This window comes from Vigna umbellata, chromosome 3 (assembly GCF_029865625.1).
Source record: "Vigna umbellata cultivar VRB3 chromosome 3, Vumbellata_1.0, whole genome shotgun sequence".
Classification (NCBI taxonomy): Eukaryota; Viridiplantae; Streptophyta; class Magnoliopsida; order Fabales; family Fabaceae; genus Vigna; species Vigna umbellata.
Window position 1 is genome coordinate 13,704,083 of NC_142167.1, and position 17,234 is coordinate 13,721,316.

The following is a 17,234-nucleotide window of genomic DNA, read 5'->3' on the forward strand; positions in this document are numbered from 1 at the left end:
CAACAACTAAACAACCAACCATCATCACTGTCACTCTGCAACTCACTAACAAGAAATGCAAAATCTCCATAACAGAACCTTACATGCTTAATAATTCCCAGTTTTAAACCATGAAACATCCTACATCAGTCCACATCATTTTTCCCACCTCACTCTCCATCATGTCTCATCATCCACCCTTTCTTCCTCCTCAAATCATATCATATTATATATTAATCTCCTTAATCTCACACTTTAATCTCATATTACACTCTATTTAATATCCAAACAACAATCACCTATCAACTAATCATTTCTTTTTTTAGTTTCTTGACTTTTTCAATATCAACTTTGACCACTTGCTTATGGAAGAAATATTCCTTTCTATACAAGTTTTTCAAAGGTGAGTGGATACAATATTTAAATTTTATCAATTAGAATTGCACCTCTGTCTTTGCATTCATACATTTCTTAATATATGGACGTTTTATATTAATTAATATATTATTTTATTTACAAAAAATCATGTTAAACTTATATTTATAACAATTCTATAATTGGTCTATCTATTTCATATTATTTTTAATTATTATCAATAATAATATGTAGTTAGTCTTCTTTTGATCCTTACTTATATTTTCAAATTAAATAAGAATAAAATATAAATTATGATATGGTGAAAATAATTGCACAAGTATCAATAATCCTAACAATATAGAAATCCCACCGGCAAAGAGGAAGTATTCAATTTTTCAAATTTTAAGTTAAATACATTTTTAATTCTTACACTTTTATCAAAATTATAATTTATTTTTATCTTAAATTTGAATATAATTTAATTTTAAATTTTAAAAATAAACTAATATAATTTTCTTAACCAAATCAATTTAAATTTTTATAACATATAAAATAGTGTTACTGGCTGACATTATACCGTTTCATACATTCGAAATTTCAGCTTAAAAATGTTATTTAATCCATAAAAAGATTTAATATTTTTATGTTAAAAGAATTATAACCATTTTATTTTTAAAGTTTAAAATCCAAAATACATCAAAATTTAAAATGAAAATAAATTTTAATTTTATGCAATTTAAAAACTATAAACACATTTAATCTTAAATTCAAATATATATATATATATATATATATATATATATATATATATAATTTAAAATATATTTTTAAATTAAATATATTTTACCTATTTAACTCTTTAAAAGAAATTCTACATGATTTTAAAACTTTTTAACACTCTAAAAATATTAATAGCTACAGCTGCAAATCCCTAATTTCTTCCAACATTACACACACTCCAAACCACATAGTAATTTTTATACAACCGCCGTTAGTTTTGTTTACACAAAAATTTATATTTAGAATAAAAAAGTAAAAACAAAGTTAATTTCCATTTTATCTAAATTTATTGTATTGCAATTGAAAGAAACAACTAAGAGCGTATTCCGATTTTACCTGCATAATTTAAATTAATTTTTATTTTTCATTAAACTTTAATAGCAGTAGACACACGTTATTCAAAACGTTGTTTATTCACATTTTCTTTAACGTTAGAATAATAAAATTTTAAGAAAATACATGATTTCGCGATAGTTATTTAAAAAAAAATATAAATTATGTTTTAAGTGAATAATTTATTTAATTAGTTTAAGTATTAAATAATAATACTATTTTTACCTGTTAAAAGAATATAATTATCTAACTAAAGAATGACATTAGAAATCATATATTCTTTATTCAATATATTTCATCACTTTCTTTTAAGTGAATGATTTATAAGCTATAACTATTTTTGTTTAATTCCAATTAAGTTGAACTCATTTAATTTCTTAATAAAAGACAGAAACCTAGATAAAGTTAGCAGCTATTAAGGTTTATTCCATTTGGTTACAGTATTAGTGCTTTATCTTCGTGCTTGTTCTTGACCTGGGCCATGAACATGAACCGCAGGAAAGTTGGTGGCGTGCCATTCTTGTAATTTCACCAAAAGTAAGGGGCAATGAATTGTGTGACGTCAGCAAGATAGCAACCCGCACTACTAACTCATGGGGAAAGATAAATTATTGAATGCTTTTCTTTATCAATGCATATTTATCACTTCAGGTTTTCAGTCAATTTTAACATGAAATTTAATTATAAACAACTTTTTTAATTTATTATCAACCCACAAAATTCTATACTATTAAGTAAAAAATGAAAAACATGAATTACGTAATTTTAATTTTATCAATAATCCAAATTTTATAATTTTTAAGTAAGAGAAAATTTCTCTTCATCATGCAGATATTAAAATCATGGTTTTACACTTAAACACACTTAAATGAAGTTAAACATGTTTTAACAAGATAAAGTTTGAAGTTTATAACTTTGAAACTAAGATTGACTTTGGAAGAAAATGAATGTGTTGGTAAAAAAAAATGATCTTAAACAGAGGGAAATTTCAAATCAAACAATAATTTTGCGATGGCCACCACCACTCCTGCTGAGAACAGACACCTATGTTTCATTTCACAATCCGACAAAGCTTTCTCTACTGAGTGGCTCCCAATGTAATATTCCCCAAATTCCCTCCTTTTTCATAACCCTTTTCTCTTCCTCTCACTTCCATTTATTTTCTCATAAGGGTCATCAGAAAGAGAGAGAAAGAAAACACCCCACACATACAGAACAGAACAAAGGAAGCTGAAGAAAGAGAAAGCACATCACAGTTCCACAGAACCTGAACGTAAACACAGACACCAACGATCTTACTCTCACTTCACCTCACCAACTAAGCCACACCCTTTTCATCATCATCATCATCTTCTTCTTCTTCTTCATCTTCTTCTTCTCAGCAACTTTATCTTTCTTTCTACCGTATTCTCTGCACAAATGGAGGTCATAGCTCTCTACAAGCTTGAATCTCGTGGGATAGTGTAGTCCCTTCGAGACCTTTCCTTTACGACTTTGTAACTCTCGAGCTCGTTCTTCTTCCTCTTCGTGCTCTCCTTTTCTCTTTACCTTCCTCTTTCGCTCTCTAGAACTTCCTCTGCCGGAGGATGGCCATCTCGTGCCGGAAACTGACCGTCGTGAACTTGGATCCGGAGAGAAAGCGAAGCGGGGGGTTGAGGACTAAACAGGCGGGGAGAGGATCGTGCCGTGGTAGTTAGTTTTTCGGGAATGTGCTTTTTGCTCTCTCTCTCTTTCTTCGTGAATGAATGCTAGTGTGACTCCATTGCGTTGGAAAAAGGATAACTTTTTACCGGTTTCGGAACCCCTTTTGCGAAAAACCAAATGGGGTTTTTGCTCAAAGAGGTTTTGAGGACTCTGTGCTCAAGGAATCGCTGGTCTTATGCCGTGTTTTGGAAGATCGGTTGCAACAATTCCAAGTGAGTTTCAAATGCCTTTTCTTTGTGTCTTGTGCTCTCTTTCTCTCTCTCTCTCTCTCTCTCTCTCTCTATACTTTTAGCTTGTGAGAAATTCAGGGAGAATCAGGTTGGCTTGTTGGGTTTTTTTTCGGTTGGATGTGATTTTGATGCTCGTACTTTCAAAGAGGGATCTCAAGTGTTTAGATTCTATTTCCGGGGTTGCTTCGTTTTCGAGATAAAGTCCACATGTTAGTTCCTGTTTTGGAACTTTATTTGGGCCTTTGTTGCTTCTCTTCTGTTTTGTTTTCAAGAATCTTTTGTTTCTTTAAAACATAAGTTTGTTTTTTTAACTAAAAAGAAGTTTATTTGCCTTGATTTGTAAAGGCAATATCTATTGATTCAGTACTTGTTTGATTCTGTTTGGTCTTATCTTCTTGTGTCGTTAATAAAAATCTGACCCTTTTCTTCTTGAGCTAATTTGAAACGTTGTCGGTTTAATCTTATAATCTCTCTATTTAATACTAATCACCATGATGCTTTGAGTATTCTGTTGAAAAATCTGTTAAATTTTTAAGCTTTAAATAGTTAAATTACTGAATCAATTACAAGTGAGAAAAAGGGTTTACTTAGCTCAGGATCTTCAATTTGAAGCTTGTAATTGTGAAAAGAATTATGAACTATAATTAGTAGTTTGTGCTTGGTTTTATGTATTGTTTTGTATGTAGACATTAACTACAAACATAAAAAGCTGCTGTTTTATTTATTTATTTTTTCCTTAATCTCCTGTAAACCATTTCCTTTGTTTTTTTTTTGTCCTTCGTTTGCTTTCCCACAATGTTTTCTAACCTGCCAGGTAGATGCCAAAATATTATGCTTTGTCTTTATACCCTGATTGCAGCTATGGTTTGTTTGTTTGAGTTAACTGAGTATGGTTTACTTGTCAGGCTGTTAATCTGGGAAGATCACTACTATGAACCCTTGCCATCTCCTTTCCCTCCACGTACTGTTGGGATGTCTAATTTTCCATACCGAGACGGGGAAGGGTGCTGGTTTTCTTCTGAGTCTCAACTGGGGATTCAGGAGGAGGACAGAGTCGGTGGATTGATTAACAAAATGATGTTGAATAATTCAGTCAATATTGCTGGAGAAGGGTTGGTCTTCCCTATTTTGCCTTTTCATTGCTTATCATTATCAATATTTGAAGTGTTTTCCTTCTCATTCCCATCTTACTCAAGTGCCATCTTTTGTTGATAACCAGGATGGTTGGACGGGCAACATTTACAGGAAACTATCAGTGGATTCTTATGAACAATTTCAGTAGAGATGCATATCCACCAGAGGTATGGAGTTGATTCTATTTCCCCAGGATTATGAGCTAATAGTTTATGATTAATATCTTCATTTCCTTTTGAAGTTTGATGGTAAGGCAGATAAATTTTCTATAATCTTCCATTGTCTTGGTTCATTTTTCTAAATAAGAATTTTTTTAACTCAAGCTGTTGGTCAAATGAGTGTATAAGAAGTGGATGACTTAAGTTTCTTTTATGTGATAGAGTGTATTTATTTCAATAATGGTCAAAGGCTTGGAGTAGGTGAACATATGAACTTCTTTTTCATTTCTCTTTATTGCTGTTTTATTTTGTAGGTATATTCTGAGTTGCATTACCAATTTTCTGCTGGAATGCAGGTTTGTGATTTTTGTGTATCTCACAGTACCAGTTATTATCCTAGAGTTGGATTTTTATTACTGTTTCTTAACTGTGGACTACTATCGTTTGCAGACAGTAGCAGTTATTCCTGTGCTTCCTCATGGGGTTGTTCAATTTGGTTCTTTATTTCCAGTAAGTCTTTCTCAAGCTTTCTGTAATTTTAAAGAAACTTAAGACCATGTCTGAAATGATATTTTGATGGAAAATGGGATTATGATGAGAAGTCACATTCTTTGGATCATAAATAAGTGCTTTAGGTCAACTTAAAAGCCATATACCATACATGGATCACACCATTTATGGCATGAATGTGTCCATCCTTGAAAACTGAAAGAATGGCATGAGTTCTTTTGCTTAGAATGTGTCTATCATTAAAAGTTCATGATTGTGAACATACCCGAGTTTTCTGGTAACTGAATATAGATACATGCAGCCAAGTAAGTTTGGTGTTTGTCCGCTCCCCGATGTTAGCTAATGCAGCCATTCAATCTTGTTACTGCAGATAATGGAAGATGTTGGATTTGTGAATGATGTGAAGAACTTGATCTTGCAATTGGGATGTGTACCTGGTGCCCTTCTTTCTGAAGATTATTCAGCAAAAGTTTCGAGTGAAAGACTTGGTGTACCTGTCACTGCTGATACACCAGTCATTACTTCCAAATGCACTCCCTCTGCAGCTAATGGCTCCAACCAACTAACTAATTCTACTATTGCTTCAAGGTCTGTGACTCCATCACCTCATCCGCCAAGGGGAGAAATGGATAATTACCAGGGTTCTGCATTGACTCCTCAAACCTATGACCAAAACCAAATATTTAATAGCATTTGCCAACCAAAGTCTCATTCAATGGTAAAAACAATGGCCTATAGCCAGCAGAAGAAGACGGTCGTCCATACCGAAGCTAAAGTGATACCGACAAATTTTGATTCATGTATGCAACATCCTTCTGCTTATAATTCCAGATCTGCATTCAATGAATTAGCTGGCTTCAATCAATTAAATCTGAGTTGCAACCTTAACTATATGGAACAACAAACATCAGGTGTTGGAAGACAGAGTCACGTTAATCCCAACATGAATCCATCAAGTGCCTCAAACATGCCTCAACTGAAAACAGGTGTAGGCAAAATTCTTGAACAGAATCAGAGTTCTGGTGGCGGTTCACTATTTGGAGGAATCCCAATATGTGGTGGGAGTAATCTTTTGAGGACAAATATGATTAACTGCTCTGTTTCAAATTCTCCCAAAGTACCCACTTCTGAATTTTCTGGAAGTCACAAGATTGAGTTTGGGCTTCAAAATAACAATTCAACAACTGATACTGGGCTCTGTTCTGTGCCTAATTTCTGTAACCAATCAGTTACCAGTCACATGAATCCAGAAAACTCTGCTCAGAAGAACCTTCCCATTGATTTAAAGCATGCTTGTGATGCTTTCGTTTCAACTGATCAAAGGATACATGATGATTTGCTTCATACCGCTCTTAATATTCCGTCTCTTCATCTTGAGGAGAATGAGCCTATGGGTGATAATATCCCTGGTTTTGTTCAAGATTGCCTCAATAAAGATTTTACTAGTGTGGTGAAAATGAATGTTAAGCATGAAGAGACTTATAATCAACTTCCATCAGGGGATGATCTCTTCGATGTTTTAGGCGTGGATTTGAAAAGGAAACTACTCAATGGAAACTGGGATAATTTGCTTGCAAGTGATTCAGAGGCCAACAGAGAGCGTCTAGATAAAAAGGCAACATGCATGAATTTGCCTGGTGTACGTCCTGATAACAGCTATTCAGTTAAGGAAGCAATATCAGACAGTGGGATCTTCTCAGGAACGGGCACTGACCACCTCTTAGATGCTGTTGTTTCAAAAGCTCAATCTGCTCCAAAACAGAGTTCTGATGAAATGTCTTGCAGGACAACATTGACAAGGGTTAGTACTGCCTCCGTTTCCTCTCCTGCCTGCAACCAGGTTCTGTCTGATCATGTCCTGAAGGGATTGTTTGATTTTCCCAAGAACGGGGCTAAAAGAGCTGCTGGGGAAACCAGTTCTCTTAGGTCTGGGTGCAGCAAGGATGATGCTGGAAACTGCTCTCAAATGACTTCCATATATGGTTCTAAGCTTAGTTCATGGGTTGAGAATGGTAGTAGTGTGAAACGTGAAAGCAGCGTTTCAACTGGATACTCTAAGAGACCAGAAGAAGTTTGCAAATCAAATAGGAAAAGGCTTAAACCTGGAGAGAATCCTAGACCTCGCCCTAAAGATCGCCAAATGATTCAAGATCGTGTTAAAGAATTAAGGGAAATTGTGCCAAACGGAGCAAAAGTATGTAGCCTTTCTTGTGCTCTCGTACATATCAGTCCTGAACTTTTTGTTTACTTATCAGATCTTGGTGCTGACTTTATTTTCCTTAATTTCTTATTATAATTCAACAGTGTAGCATAGATGCACTTCTGGAAAAGACCATCAAGCATATGCTTTTCCTGCAAAGTGTAACAAAGCATGCTGACAAGCTGAAACAGACAGGGGAATCTAAGGTATAAATATCATCCACTGCTTTTTTTGTCAGTATGTTAGATTCAAGCAACTTATCTAGTTATGGTATTGCGATTGTTTTCGTTTTCATCAGCATTGTATTGATATGTTGAGTAAAAGAAGGATGAATAGCTGATTCAATGTTTTGCCTCTAGAAAATACTGAAAATTCATTCTTTCCTGAATATGCAGATTGTTAGTAAAGAAGGTGGGTTGCTATTAAAAGACAACTTTGAAGGAGGGGCTACATGGGCATATGAGGTTGGCTCGCAATCAATGGTTTGTCCAATCATTGTTGAGGATCTTAATCCACCTCGTCAGATGCTAGTAGAGGTAATAATAGAAGCATTATAATTTTGTAACATCCTTATCCATTAAGTGTAAGTGTTGGAGTCTAGATTCTCTGTTGGGTTTTTTGGCGCCGTCATCTGCCGAACATTAATAATACACTGATGTTGGAACTTTAAACATCTTTTTAATATATTTTAAAACATCAAAATCAGTGTCCATGAGCATATTTTGAAGACACAATATAGGAGCAGCACAGAAAAACCCAGCAGAGAACTCAAATTCGTAAGTTTTGCCTTAATCTGTTGTGTTTGCTTGGTTTTTGCAGATGCTTTGTGAGGAACGGGGTTTCTTTCTGGAAATAGCTGACTTAATCAGAGGATTAGGATTAACCATCTTGAAGGGAGTTATGGAAGCTCGTAATGACAAGATCTGGGCACGCTTTGCAGTTGAGGTAATACACTGTCAAGGGAAATAGATGATCATAACTCACAAGTATTATTATGGTAGTGACGTGATAAATTTTTGTTTGCAGGCCAACAGGGACGTGACGAGGATGGAAATATTTATGTCACTGGTTCGTCTTTTGGATCAAACAGTGAAGGGTGGTGCATCTTCATCGAATGCAACTGATAATAACAACGTGATGATGTATCATCATTCTTTCCCACAAGCTACCCAGATAGCAGCAACTGGTAGACCTAGTAGTTTGCAATGAAGCATCATCCATTGTAGTTTCTTGGCATCAAATTCACTCTAAAAAACTTAAGGTGAAGATAACTTAGTGAAGGGCATCTCAAATGCATTTGTATTTGTATTATGTACATGCATGTTTCCTCCAGTGCCTTCCAAAGCCAGTGTTGGCAGTGTCTGCTGGTGCTTTAGGCAACTTAGATAACTTGCATTTTTTCTTTCTCTTGGGAGTAATGCCACTTGTCACCAACTGGGATAAGGCTTTTATTGATGTTTGTTGATGAGTAATGCCATTGGTATTGTTGTATAGAAACTGTAGGATTTGCAAAGGGCGTTCACGAGTTTGACCATGGAGCTCTTGCATGTGTTGCTCTTTTATGACCATTTTTCACCATGTTTTTTCTTTCTTGGAGTGGTGATATTGGCTGTTATAATATACAATTTGTATTGATGTCAGAGCTTTGTGTGATTTGTATACCAGTCTATGCTAAATGACTGTAATCATGCATGCATGCATGAATGTTTGTGTTTTGCTAAGGATCAAGGTAATCTTGAACTCTAAGAAGTGATTACATAACTTCAGTTTTTTTAATGTCAGAATAACAAGTTATTAATACTTGATTTAAAATTGAGGTAGGTTGATTAAGAATCCAAAACTTTTGGAATAATAACTATACATCTTATATCTTATGATGGTTATTTGTTGGATTTATTATGTTATTTGTTATTGGATAACTTATAAATGTTTAGTTTTATTTAATATGATTAGTTGTTTCTATTTTTCTCCTATATTAATTACGTTTACAAACAATATAGTTTGGGATTTCTGAAGTGATTTCGTTCTTACAGTTATCAGTGACACATAAAATATGCACTTGTGTTTGGCCAAAACTACAAATGTACAGTGTTGGGCCGTTTTAATATAACATCGAAGAATAATTTAAATATTTAAAATTTAATTCAATTAATTTAAAAATCAATTTATTTAGGAATGGGAATTTTTTTAATTGAAATATCAATGACGTCAAATTAACCTAAATTATCTTAGACCTGAACTATGGAAGGAATTGAGTTCATTTGTGTTTTGGGTATAAAGTTGAGATACATTAAATACTTACACAATTTCTTATGAGATGTTGTCCCTCTTCTAGTCTTTGTCTTTATTCCATTGTCTGGAGGTCTATTGGTAATAAATGCATAGTAAATATGATAACCTATTTCTTATTTTTATTTATATTTATAGTTTCTAGCATGAGTTTGAGATTAGTGAAATTTTAATCTCGGTTCAATCTCAGTTCAATTATTTCTAATTACCATTTATCTTAATCTTTGTAGAAAACCTGTTTATTGACTTAAGGTCGGACGTCTCTGTTCCTGCCCGTTCAGTCCTGCACCTTGATGTTGTCATATTTAATCACTACTTAACTGCTTGCTTCTTCCGAACCATTCGATTTGTTTGGTGTGGAGTATCATGTATGACTGTCCAGGCCATATAGTACCATTTGTTTTTTAATTGTCTAACGAATTGTTAAGCAAAATAAATTAACAAGACAGATAAAGAAAGGAGGAAAATAACACAAATGGAAATTTGATTAATTAAACTGAACAAGTTTTCAAAATCTTCTACTCTTAAAAAAATAGATTTGTGATAAAATTATATTCTTTTATTAGAAAAATTTAAGTGAGTTGAATTTCGAGAACTCATGAAGTTCACGACAAACCTGAAAGCTCAAAATGTGTTTTTTCAATTACTTATAGATAGATTACTCACTTTTAAGATATGAGTTTATTTTATTTTTTATCAGATGGACCCATCTTTTTTCATCTCCATTTAAAAACCTTTAATAAATGCAAAGTCCCATTTGTTATATATAAATAATTTATTGAATTTTTTTGTAATGAAATTTCAAAAAAACTTTATCCTTTTTAAAAGGATTTAATTGTTATTTTTTCCTAGTTTCGTTGCAGTATGTTAAGTTGATCCAACTTTTTAAAAAAATTTCAATTTTTTACGCCAAGTGGACGAAATTGAAATTTTTTTAAAAAATAGACCAACTTGTTAAACCCTTAAAAAATTAGTTGTTAGAGGAGAAAATGGTAAAATTGTTTTTCTTATTACTTTGTAGGAGGTGATTTATTGCACAAAGTAGATTTACTTGTTCTTTTCTTACACAAACCATATTTTTTACATTACTACATATTAAATTTTTCAATACTGGAATCAACACTCACGAGATTTAACTATATGATCTTAAAGCAAAGTATGTTTCTTGAACACTAATTTAATTCTAATTGAGAAGCTTAAGAATAAATTGAAAAGGGAGATTAGAGAAAATAAGTCAGCAGACGCAGGTGGCAAATGGATGTCCCAATCAAAAAATTGTCTGTCTAAAGTAAATGTTTTTTTAGGTTATTGTTAAAAGTGAGATCTTCAATCTTAGTGGTTGTCATTATCAAGTTTATACCAAAACCCTATGCGCCGATCAAGCATTTGCCTAACCCTACTTTTGAAAACACTAATCATGCTCAAACCTTCTTCGTTTTGAAAACAACAAATATAGTGGCGACACATTCATTTCAACAAATATATACATAATATTTGTTATTGAGTGAATTTAACGTCAATTTCTTACATAAATCTTGTACAACATTTATTTAATGGAAGGCCACGTGAAATTCATCCAAATAAAGAATCTGGCTACAGATGGTATCAAGGAATATATTGTCAATAATCCTTTTTAAAATTAAATAAATCATAGAGCAAAGTTGTATGGCAAGCAAGCCCTAGCTTGAAATCTAAGATTAGATTATATGCTGCAATGTTCAGTTGATGTTTCTACCATAAATCCAGATACCAAGGAATCACCAACACTTTTGTTTCAATACCATGCTTAATCCTCCTTCTCAACCAATTATAAGTATTTTATGTAGGAGCGTAACTTAGTAGTTTTTTCTAATAATATAATTAGGGGTTAATATTGTTGGTAATTAAGAAGGCTGTAGTTATTTCATATAATTTGTTAATGTGCGATGTAAAGGTGGTGAAACATGCTTGTTAGAGATAGAGAAGTTCATCCATACTACTTTGTCATCACCTGTCGATAATGAATTTTAGTAACTTGACATGAATAGCAGACATTAATTAAACTATTCTTAATTTTAGTATATTATTTTGGTTTCTAAAATTGTTGATCACAGTCCATCATTCTCTCTGTGCAAGTAACGCAAAAGAATTCATTTGTGAGTTTGAATATAATAAACAAAAATACGAAACTTGAATAATATTTTAAAAAATCATTCATTACTTTACAGTTTTAGCTTACAAATAATATTATAATTTCTTACGAATTAATTCATATTTCATTCACGTTGAATCTCTTCCGTAAATCTCAAAAGCCCAACCTGTATTACTAAAAAAGGTTATTGCTATCACATCATCATGCACTTTGCCAACTTAGTTTTGTATAATAGATATTATAATATGAATTCACACTGCGTTAGTAGTTTATATACAATGCATGTTATAAAGTAAATATTTTTTTATTCCATGAGCTAATACAAATTTCTCTGTCTAACACGATCGAGAGTGTGCATTATTATTTTTTGCATTGCAACTTTTTGAACATTGGAAGCATTGACGAGTCATGTAATAATAACTTCCAAGAAACTCACTAAACAATGATGTGTGTAATGTATCACAGGGTAACGACTAGTAATCTAACATTCATCTTAAAATCTATAAATATAGATTTGAGGTAAAAAGATAGATAACTGTATTTATTGACATTAACTACTGAATTTATCGAATCTTTAGTGACTTGGGTACTAGAATATACTTTTTACATGTAACCTTTCCAATTGACCAAACAGTTTGAATGACGAACCGTGACGAAAATGAACACATGACATACAGAATTTGAAAAATATATAACTTCAGTCCCATAATCGAAACAAAATGAAAGATCAAACAAGTTTATGATGGAAAGTGGCACAACAAAATCTCAGCAAGTGATGGTTGTTTGATTCACATGTTCCCTCTCTAATGACCACCCACACACACATAACATATCCAATTTTCCCTACATATATGACACCTTTAGAAGTTTACAGAAGGGAAGTGCAAAAATAAAAAGAACAACAACATAATGTGCTTATATTACATACATATATGTAATCCGTATGTAACACATAATTATATACGGATTTTTGAGGTTACATACGGATTTTGGTCGTATGTAACAATGTTTTTTCTTGTAATGTGTTATCACGAGGTGGTTATGCATTACTTGAGAGAAAGATGAGAAAGAGTCGAGCATATGCCTTAGAACTTGAGTCCCGCGACCTAGCATCTGCACCTGCTAGGTACGAGATGTGAAAGGCTTCTCAGATTAAGTCTGATGGGAACATGACAGCTGCCTTGATCTCACAAAGAATTGTAAGTACAAATTCTAAACATTGATTGGTTGTGTATTTATCATCCTATGTGTTTTATGTAACAAAGTTCTTTGTTATATGCATGATGAGTTGATTGAGAGCAAACTTAGGGTTCCTTTGTTGGCCAAGGTAGGGACGACATTCTAACAACCACCATTGGAAAGCCCAAGCACCCAGGGTGTGTGCGTGGGGTTGGAGAGGCGATTAGTCTTTGTGACTACTTTGGCCCTACACAAAAAAAACACTGAATCCATGCGTCAGGAGACACTGATGAAGATGAATCTTCAGTAGGAGGAAAGGCTCAACCAAAGAATGAGATCTATGAAGCAACAATTCATGAAGCAGCTACAAGAATAAAAAGAAATCCAAAGAGCGCTTGAAGAAAATTTGCATTCCATGACCTAGAGCACCATGGGGTTTCCCACTGAAGCCCCAATTGCACCTCGGGTAAGTACAAGAGGATCATGCTCTATTGTAGACCCTACTGAGTACAGTGGTCAGTGTGAGCTATTGGTTGATGGGGATCCGCCATGCGTAGTGGCTATCAGACGAGTAGTTGAGGGAGGACAAACTATTCATGGTGCTCCCTTATTACCCCACCACGTGTAGGTGACGATTGACAAAGTTCGTGATCCCTAGGCTTAGGTGCATGTACCGACTTCAGAAATTCATTTTGTGTGGGAGGCCATAGAAACATTTATAACCTGGCTTAAAGCATTGATCATGTCAACATTGCTACACCACAAGTATTATATTTCTATTATTAGTATTTCTATGTTAAATTTATAAATATTGATTAATAACTTTGAAAATTTTAATTTCAGTTCATACGTCCTCATAAGCAGCCCATGCATGAGCCAGTCATAGATGAAGATGATTACATGGCTAAAGCGAGGGATGATCATCTAACAAAGCTCATGAAAAAATATCCCAAGTTGTCCAAAGGACCAGTAGAATTGTACTGGGATTTGAGAGTATTTGGCCTCCAATGCCATGAGCCAGTATATATCACATTAAATGATGCATTAGAGGTCATTGGGGGAGATAGAATGTTGAATATTTCAATCTTTCAACTATGGTGCATGCAAGATAGTGAATTTTGTCTTTCATATTAGTTATATTTAGATTGTTAGTTTCTAACAACTTAACTTTGTTGTTATAGGTACATGGACACAATCATTGTGGACCAAGGTCGGTCTTCCATGTATGGATTTGTTGAACCTCAGACCATTCAACCTTCTGTAACACAATTGAGAGCAAACAAAATTATTTGTAAACATGGATGACTAAGTCAAATAGAGACATATACCTTGCGCCATACATTGATGGGTATGGGTCGCAAAATGTAAAATTTGATTAAAGTTTACTTAATTAGTTTACTAACTATTTATGATTCATGATAAGTCTTATTGGCAACTGACGGTCATCATTCCGAGACAATGCAAAATTCTATGGTTCTGTTCGCTATAGAGGAGGATGAAAAATGACTTGAAAAACATGCTTCAAGGGTAAGTGTTTCTCTTTTTATGTTTCAAATTCATGTTGACCTTAAATTTTTATGATGAATATAGTTATATTAATATTACCCTGTGTTTTCAATGTATATGGAGTTATAGGTAAACATCGAGGTCAGCTAGTTCAAATCCTGTACCCAAAGGTTGTAAATCATTTATAGTTCTTATTCATTTTCTATGTTATTCTATGATCTACATGTTTGACTATTTAGTTTGTCATTTTAGTGTAACAAGCAACTAGATTCATGAGAATGTGGCTACTATGTCATGTCTTGGATTAAAACCATCATTCGAGTTAACATTACAGATGACTGGACTGAGGTAATGATGCTTACCTTCAATACATTACAAATCAAATTCAGCTTTGAACATATGCAAACATAATGAATTTTTCTTCATTTTGCAGTGCTTCAAGAATACATATCCTATATCAGAGGAGACAATTAAAAAGATACGACAAGAGTGGACAACTTATCTTCTACAAAGATGGACTTAGGACCCATGCACATGCCTTTAAGAAGACTTTTATTGTTGTTGAACATTAATTAGTTTTAGTTTAAGTTTAAGTTTTGATAGTTTAAGTTTTAGATTGTTTAGTATCTTGTTAACTTGAAACACATAATATATTATATTTTGATGTGTTGGGATCATTTTCTGTTTTTCAGGTGTGATTTTATTTTAAAAATAAATTTATCTAAAAAAACAATTTGGACGTCGGTTAGTGCACATCCGACGTTTATGGACGTTCGTTAATGCATTGTACGACATCATCTTCGTTCCAGTGGCAATCCAGAGATTTTCGCGTTCAGCACGTGGCAATAGGCGCTCAGTGCTGAGAGACGTTGGACATGGGAGGACTCGACATCAACTTCGACGTTCGTGGTGTTGCATCCAACGTCTATTGACGTTCAACGAGTGAACCGACGTCCAATTGACGTCACCCAATATGATGTCGGAACGGAATTAAACATCAAAAACCCAAAATAACTTATGTTAATAACCTTTTTTTATAGTAGTGTTTGTTTTCTTAATATAAACGTGTAATTTCACTAATAATTTTTTTTATGTTAAAATTTAAATTTTAATATACCATGCGTACGAAATTTTTTACCGTTCACGTGTAATCAGAAATGATTATAAATGCAAGAATGTTGTCTTTTATTATATTTACTTAAAATAATTATATCAATGACTATCAATAATTAGATAATTCTGTAAAACATTTTTTGTTTAAATGCATATGAATGACATCACTTTTTTTATCCTAATTTATATTTTAATCAGATCATTTGACACAAGAAATTTTAGTAGAAGTTAAACGTAATAAAAGTTGCAAGAGAATAAGAGAAATTTTGAATTGAACTCTTCCACTAATATTAAAATGGTTTCAAAAATTTAAAAGAAAAGTGAAAGAGGATGGAAGAGGTTGAGCTTTAAACTCTCTCACTAAGAAAACTAACTACTAAAAAAAGTTTTATTATGAGTAGAATAAACTATTCCTCTAAAAATATATAATTATTTTTTGTTTTTTTTTAAATGGTATCGTGTCATGTTATCCCGTAGTATTTTTTTTTTTACTTTCGAGGCAGTCAGGAGACAAATTAGCAACTACAACCCATAATTGATTAATAATTACACACTTCATTATTTATCAAAAAAATTTCTTATATAATATTTATTATTGAGTGAATTTAACGTTAATTTCTTACATAAATCTTGTACAACATGTATTAATGGAAGGCCACGTGAAATTCATCCAAATAAAGAATTTGGCTACAGATGGTATCAAGAGGAATATATTCCGAAGAATCCTTTTTAAAGTTAAATAAATTATAGAGCAAAGTTGTATGGCAAACAAGCCCTAGCTTGAAATCTAAGATTAGATTATATGCTGTAATGTTCAGTTGATGTTTCTACCATAAATCCAGGTACCAAGGAATCACCAACACTTTTGTTTCTTAATCGTCCTTCTCAACCGATTATAAGTAATTTTCCTACATATATGAACCTTTAGAAGTTTATAGTTAGAGGGAAAGTGCAAAAACAAAAAGAACAATGATCTAATATGCTCCAATATTTGTCAATGGCCACAATTTCATTTCAGTAAAGAAACTGATAGGGATGGATATGATTCTTCTACTGCTTCTTCTTCTTTTAAAGTATATATTTATATATATATTTTTAAAAATGAGGGAACAATAACTGAAAAAAATAATGAAATGCAAAATACTTTATGTATCATATACAAAGAATATATTCAAATAATATGCATGTATGTATGGATGTTCTATATTGTGTTCATAACCAACGTTATTGGTTTCACGAAACTGACGAGTTCATGGTTAACGTAGAATCTCGACCACGAGAATTGTTTTAACGTACGATGTAAAGAATAAAATAGGTTAAACAGAAGGCATCTTAGCCCATGAAAGGTATAGAATTAATGAAGAAATCATCGAAAATGAGGCTTCACATCATTTCTAAAAAGAAACTCTTTTATATGCACAACCTCTTTTTATGTGATTTTTATGTTCTATTGTTGAGAATGTTTCCTTCTTTGTCTTTGCCACAATTTCAATTTTCATCAATGTGTCTAATACATGTCCAACACATGATAATGTACATGTCAATTTTATTCCAATTATGGCACCGTCAACATTTTGTTTCTTTCTCGTTTAATTCACCTTAGCAAGGGAGACATTAGTTATAGATGCTTG

At 32.8% G+C, this 17,234-nt stretch overlaps 1 protein-coding gene across 1 annotated transcript; it reads left to right on the plus strand.

Annotated features, from left to right (window-relative positions):
- The first annotated feature begins 2,606 nt into the window (after positions 1 to 2,606).
- LOC124840527 (transcription factor LHW-like) lies at positions 2,607 to 9,025 on the plus strand. The gene is made up of 10 exons (XM_088109292.1): positions 2,607 to 3,365; positions 4,289 to 4,495; positions 4,603 to 4,684; positions 4,990 to 5,031; positions 5,126 to 5,185; positions 5,556 to 7,379; positions 7,490 to 7,591; positions 7,781 to 7,921; positions 8,205 to 8,330; positions 8,412 to 9,025. The coding sequence occupies exons 1-10, from the start codon at positions 3,271 to 3,273 to the stop codon at positions 8,592 to 8,594; spliced, it is 2,862 nt and encodes a 953-aa protein (XP_087965418.1). The 5' UTR covers positions 2,607 to 3,270; the 3' UTR covers positions 8,595 to 9,025.
- Positions 9,026 to 17,234: the final 8,209 nt, after the last annotated feature.

Excerpts from the sequence above, each read along its gene's own strand:
- LOC124840527 (XM_088109292.1), top strand. The coding sequence starts at position 3,271 with ATGGGGTTTTTGCTCAAAGAGGTTTTGAGGACTCTGTGCTCAAGGAAT. Across the intron at positions 3,366-4,288 it reads ATCGGTTGCAACAATTCCAA|GCTGTTAATCTGGGAAGATC; the intron begins GTGAGTTTCAAA and ends TTTACTTGTCAG. Across the intron at positions 7,922-8,204 it reads CTCGTCAGATGCTAGTAGAG|ATGCTTTGTGAGGAACGGGG; the intron begins GTAATAATAGAA and ends TGGTTTTTGCAG.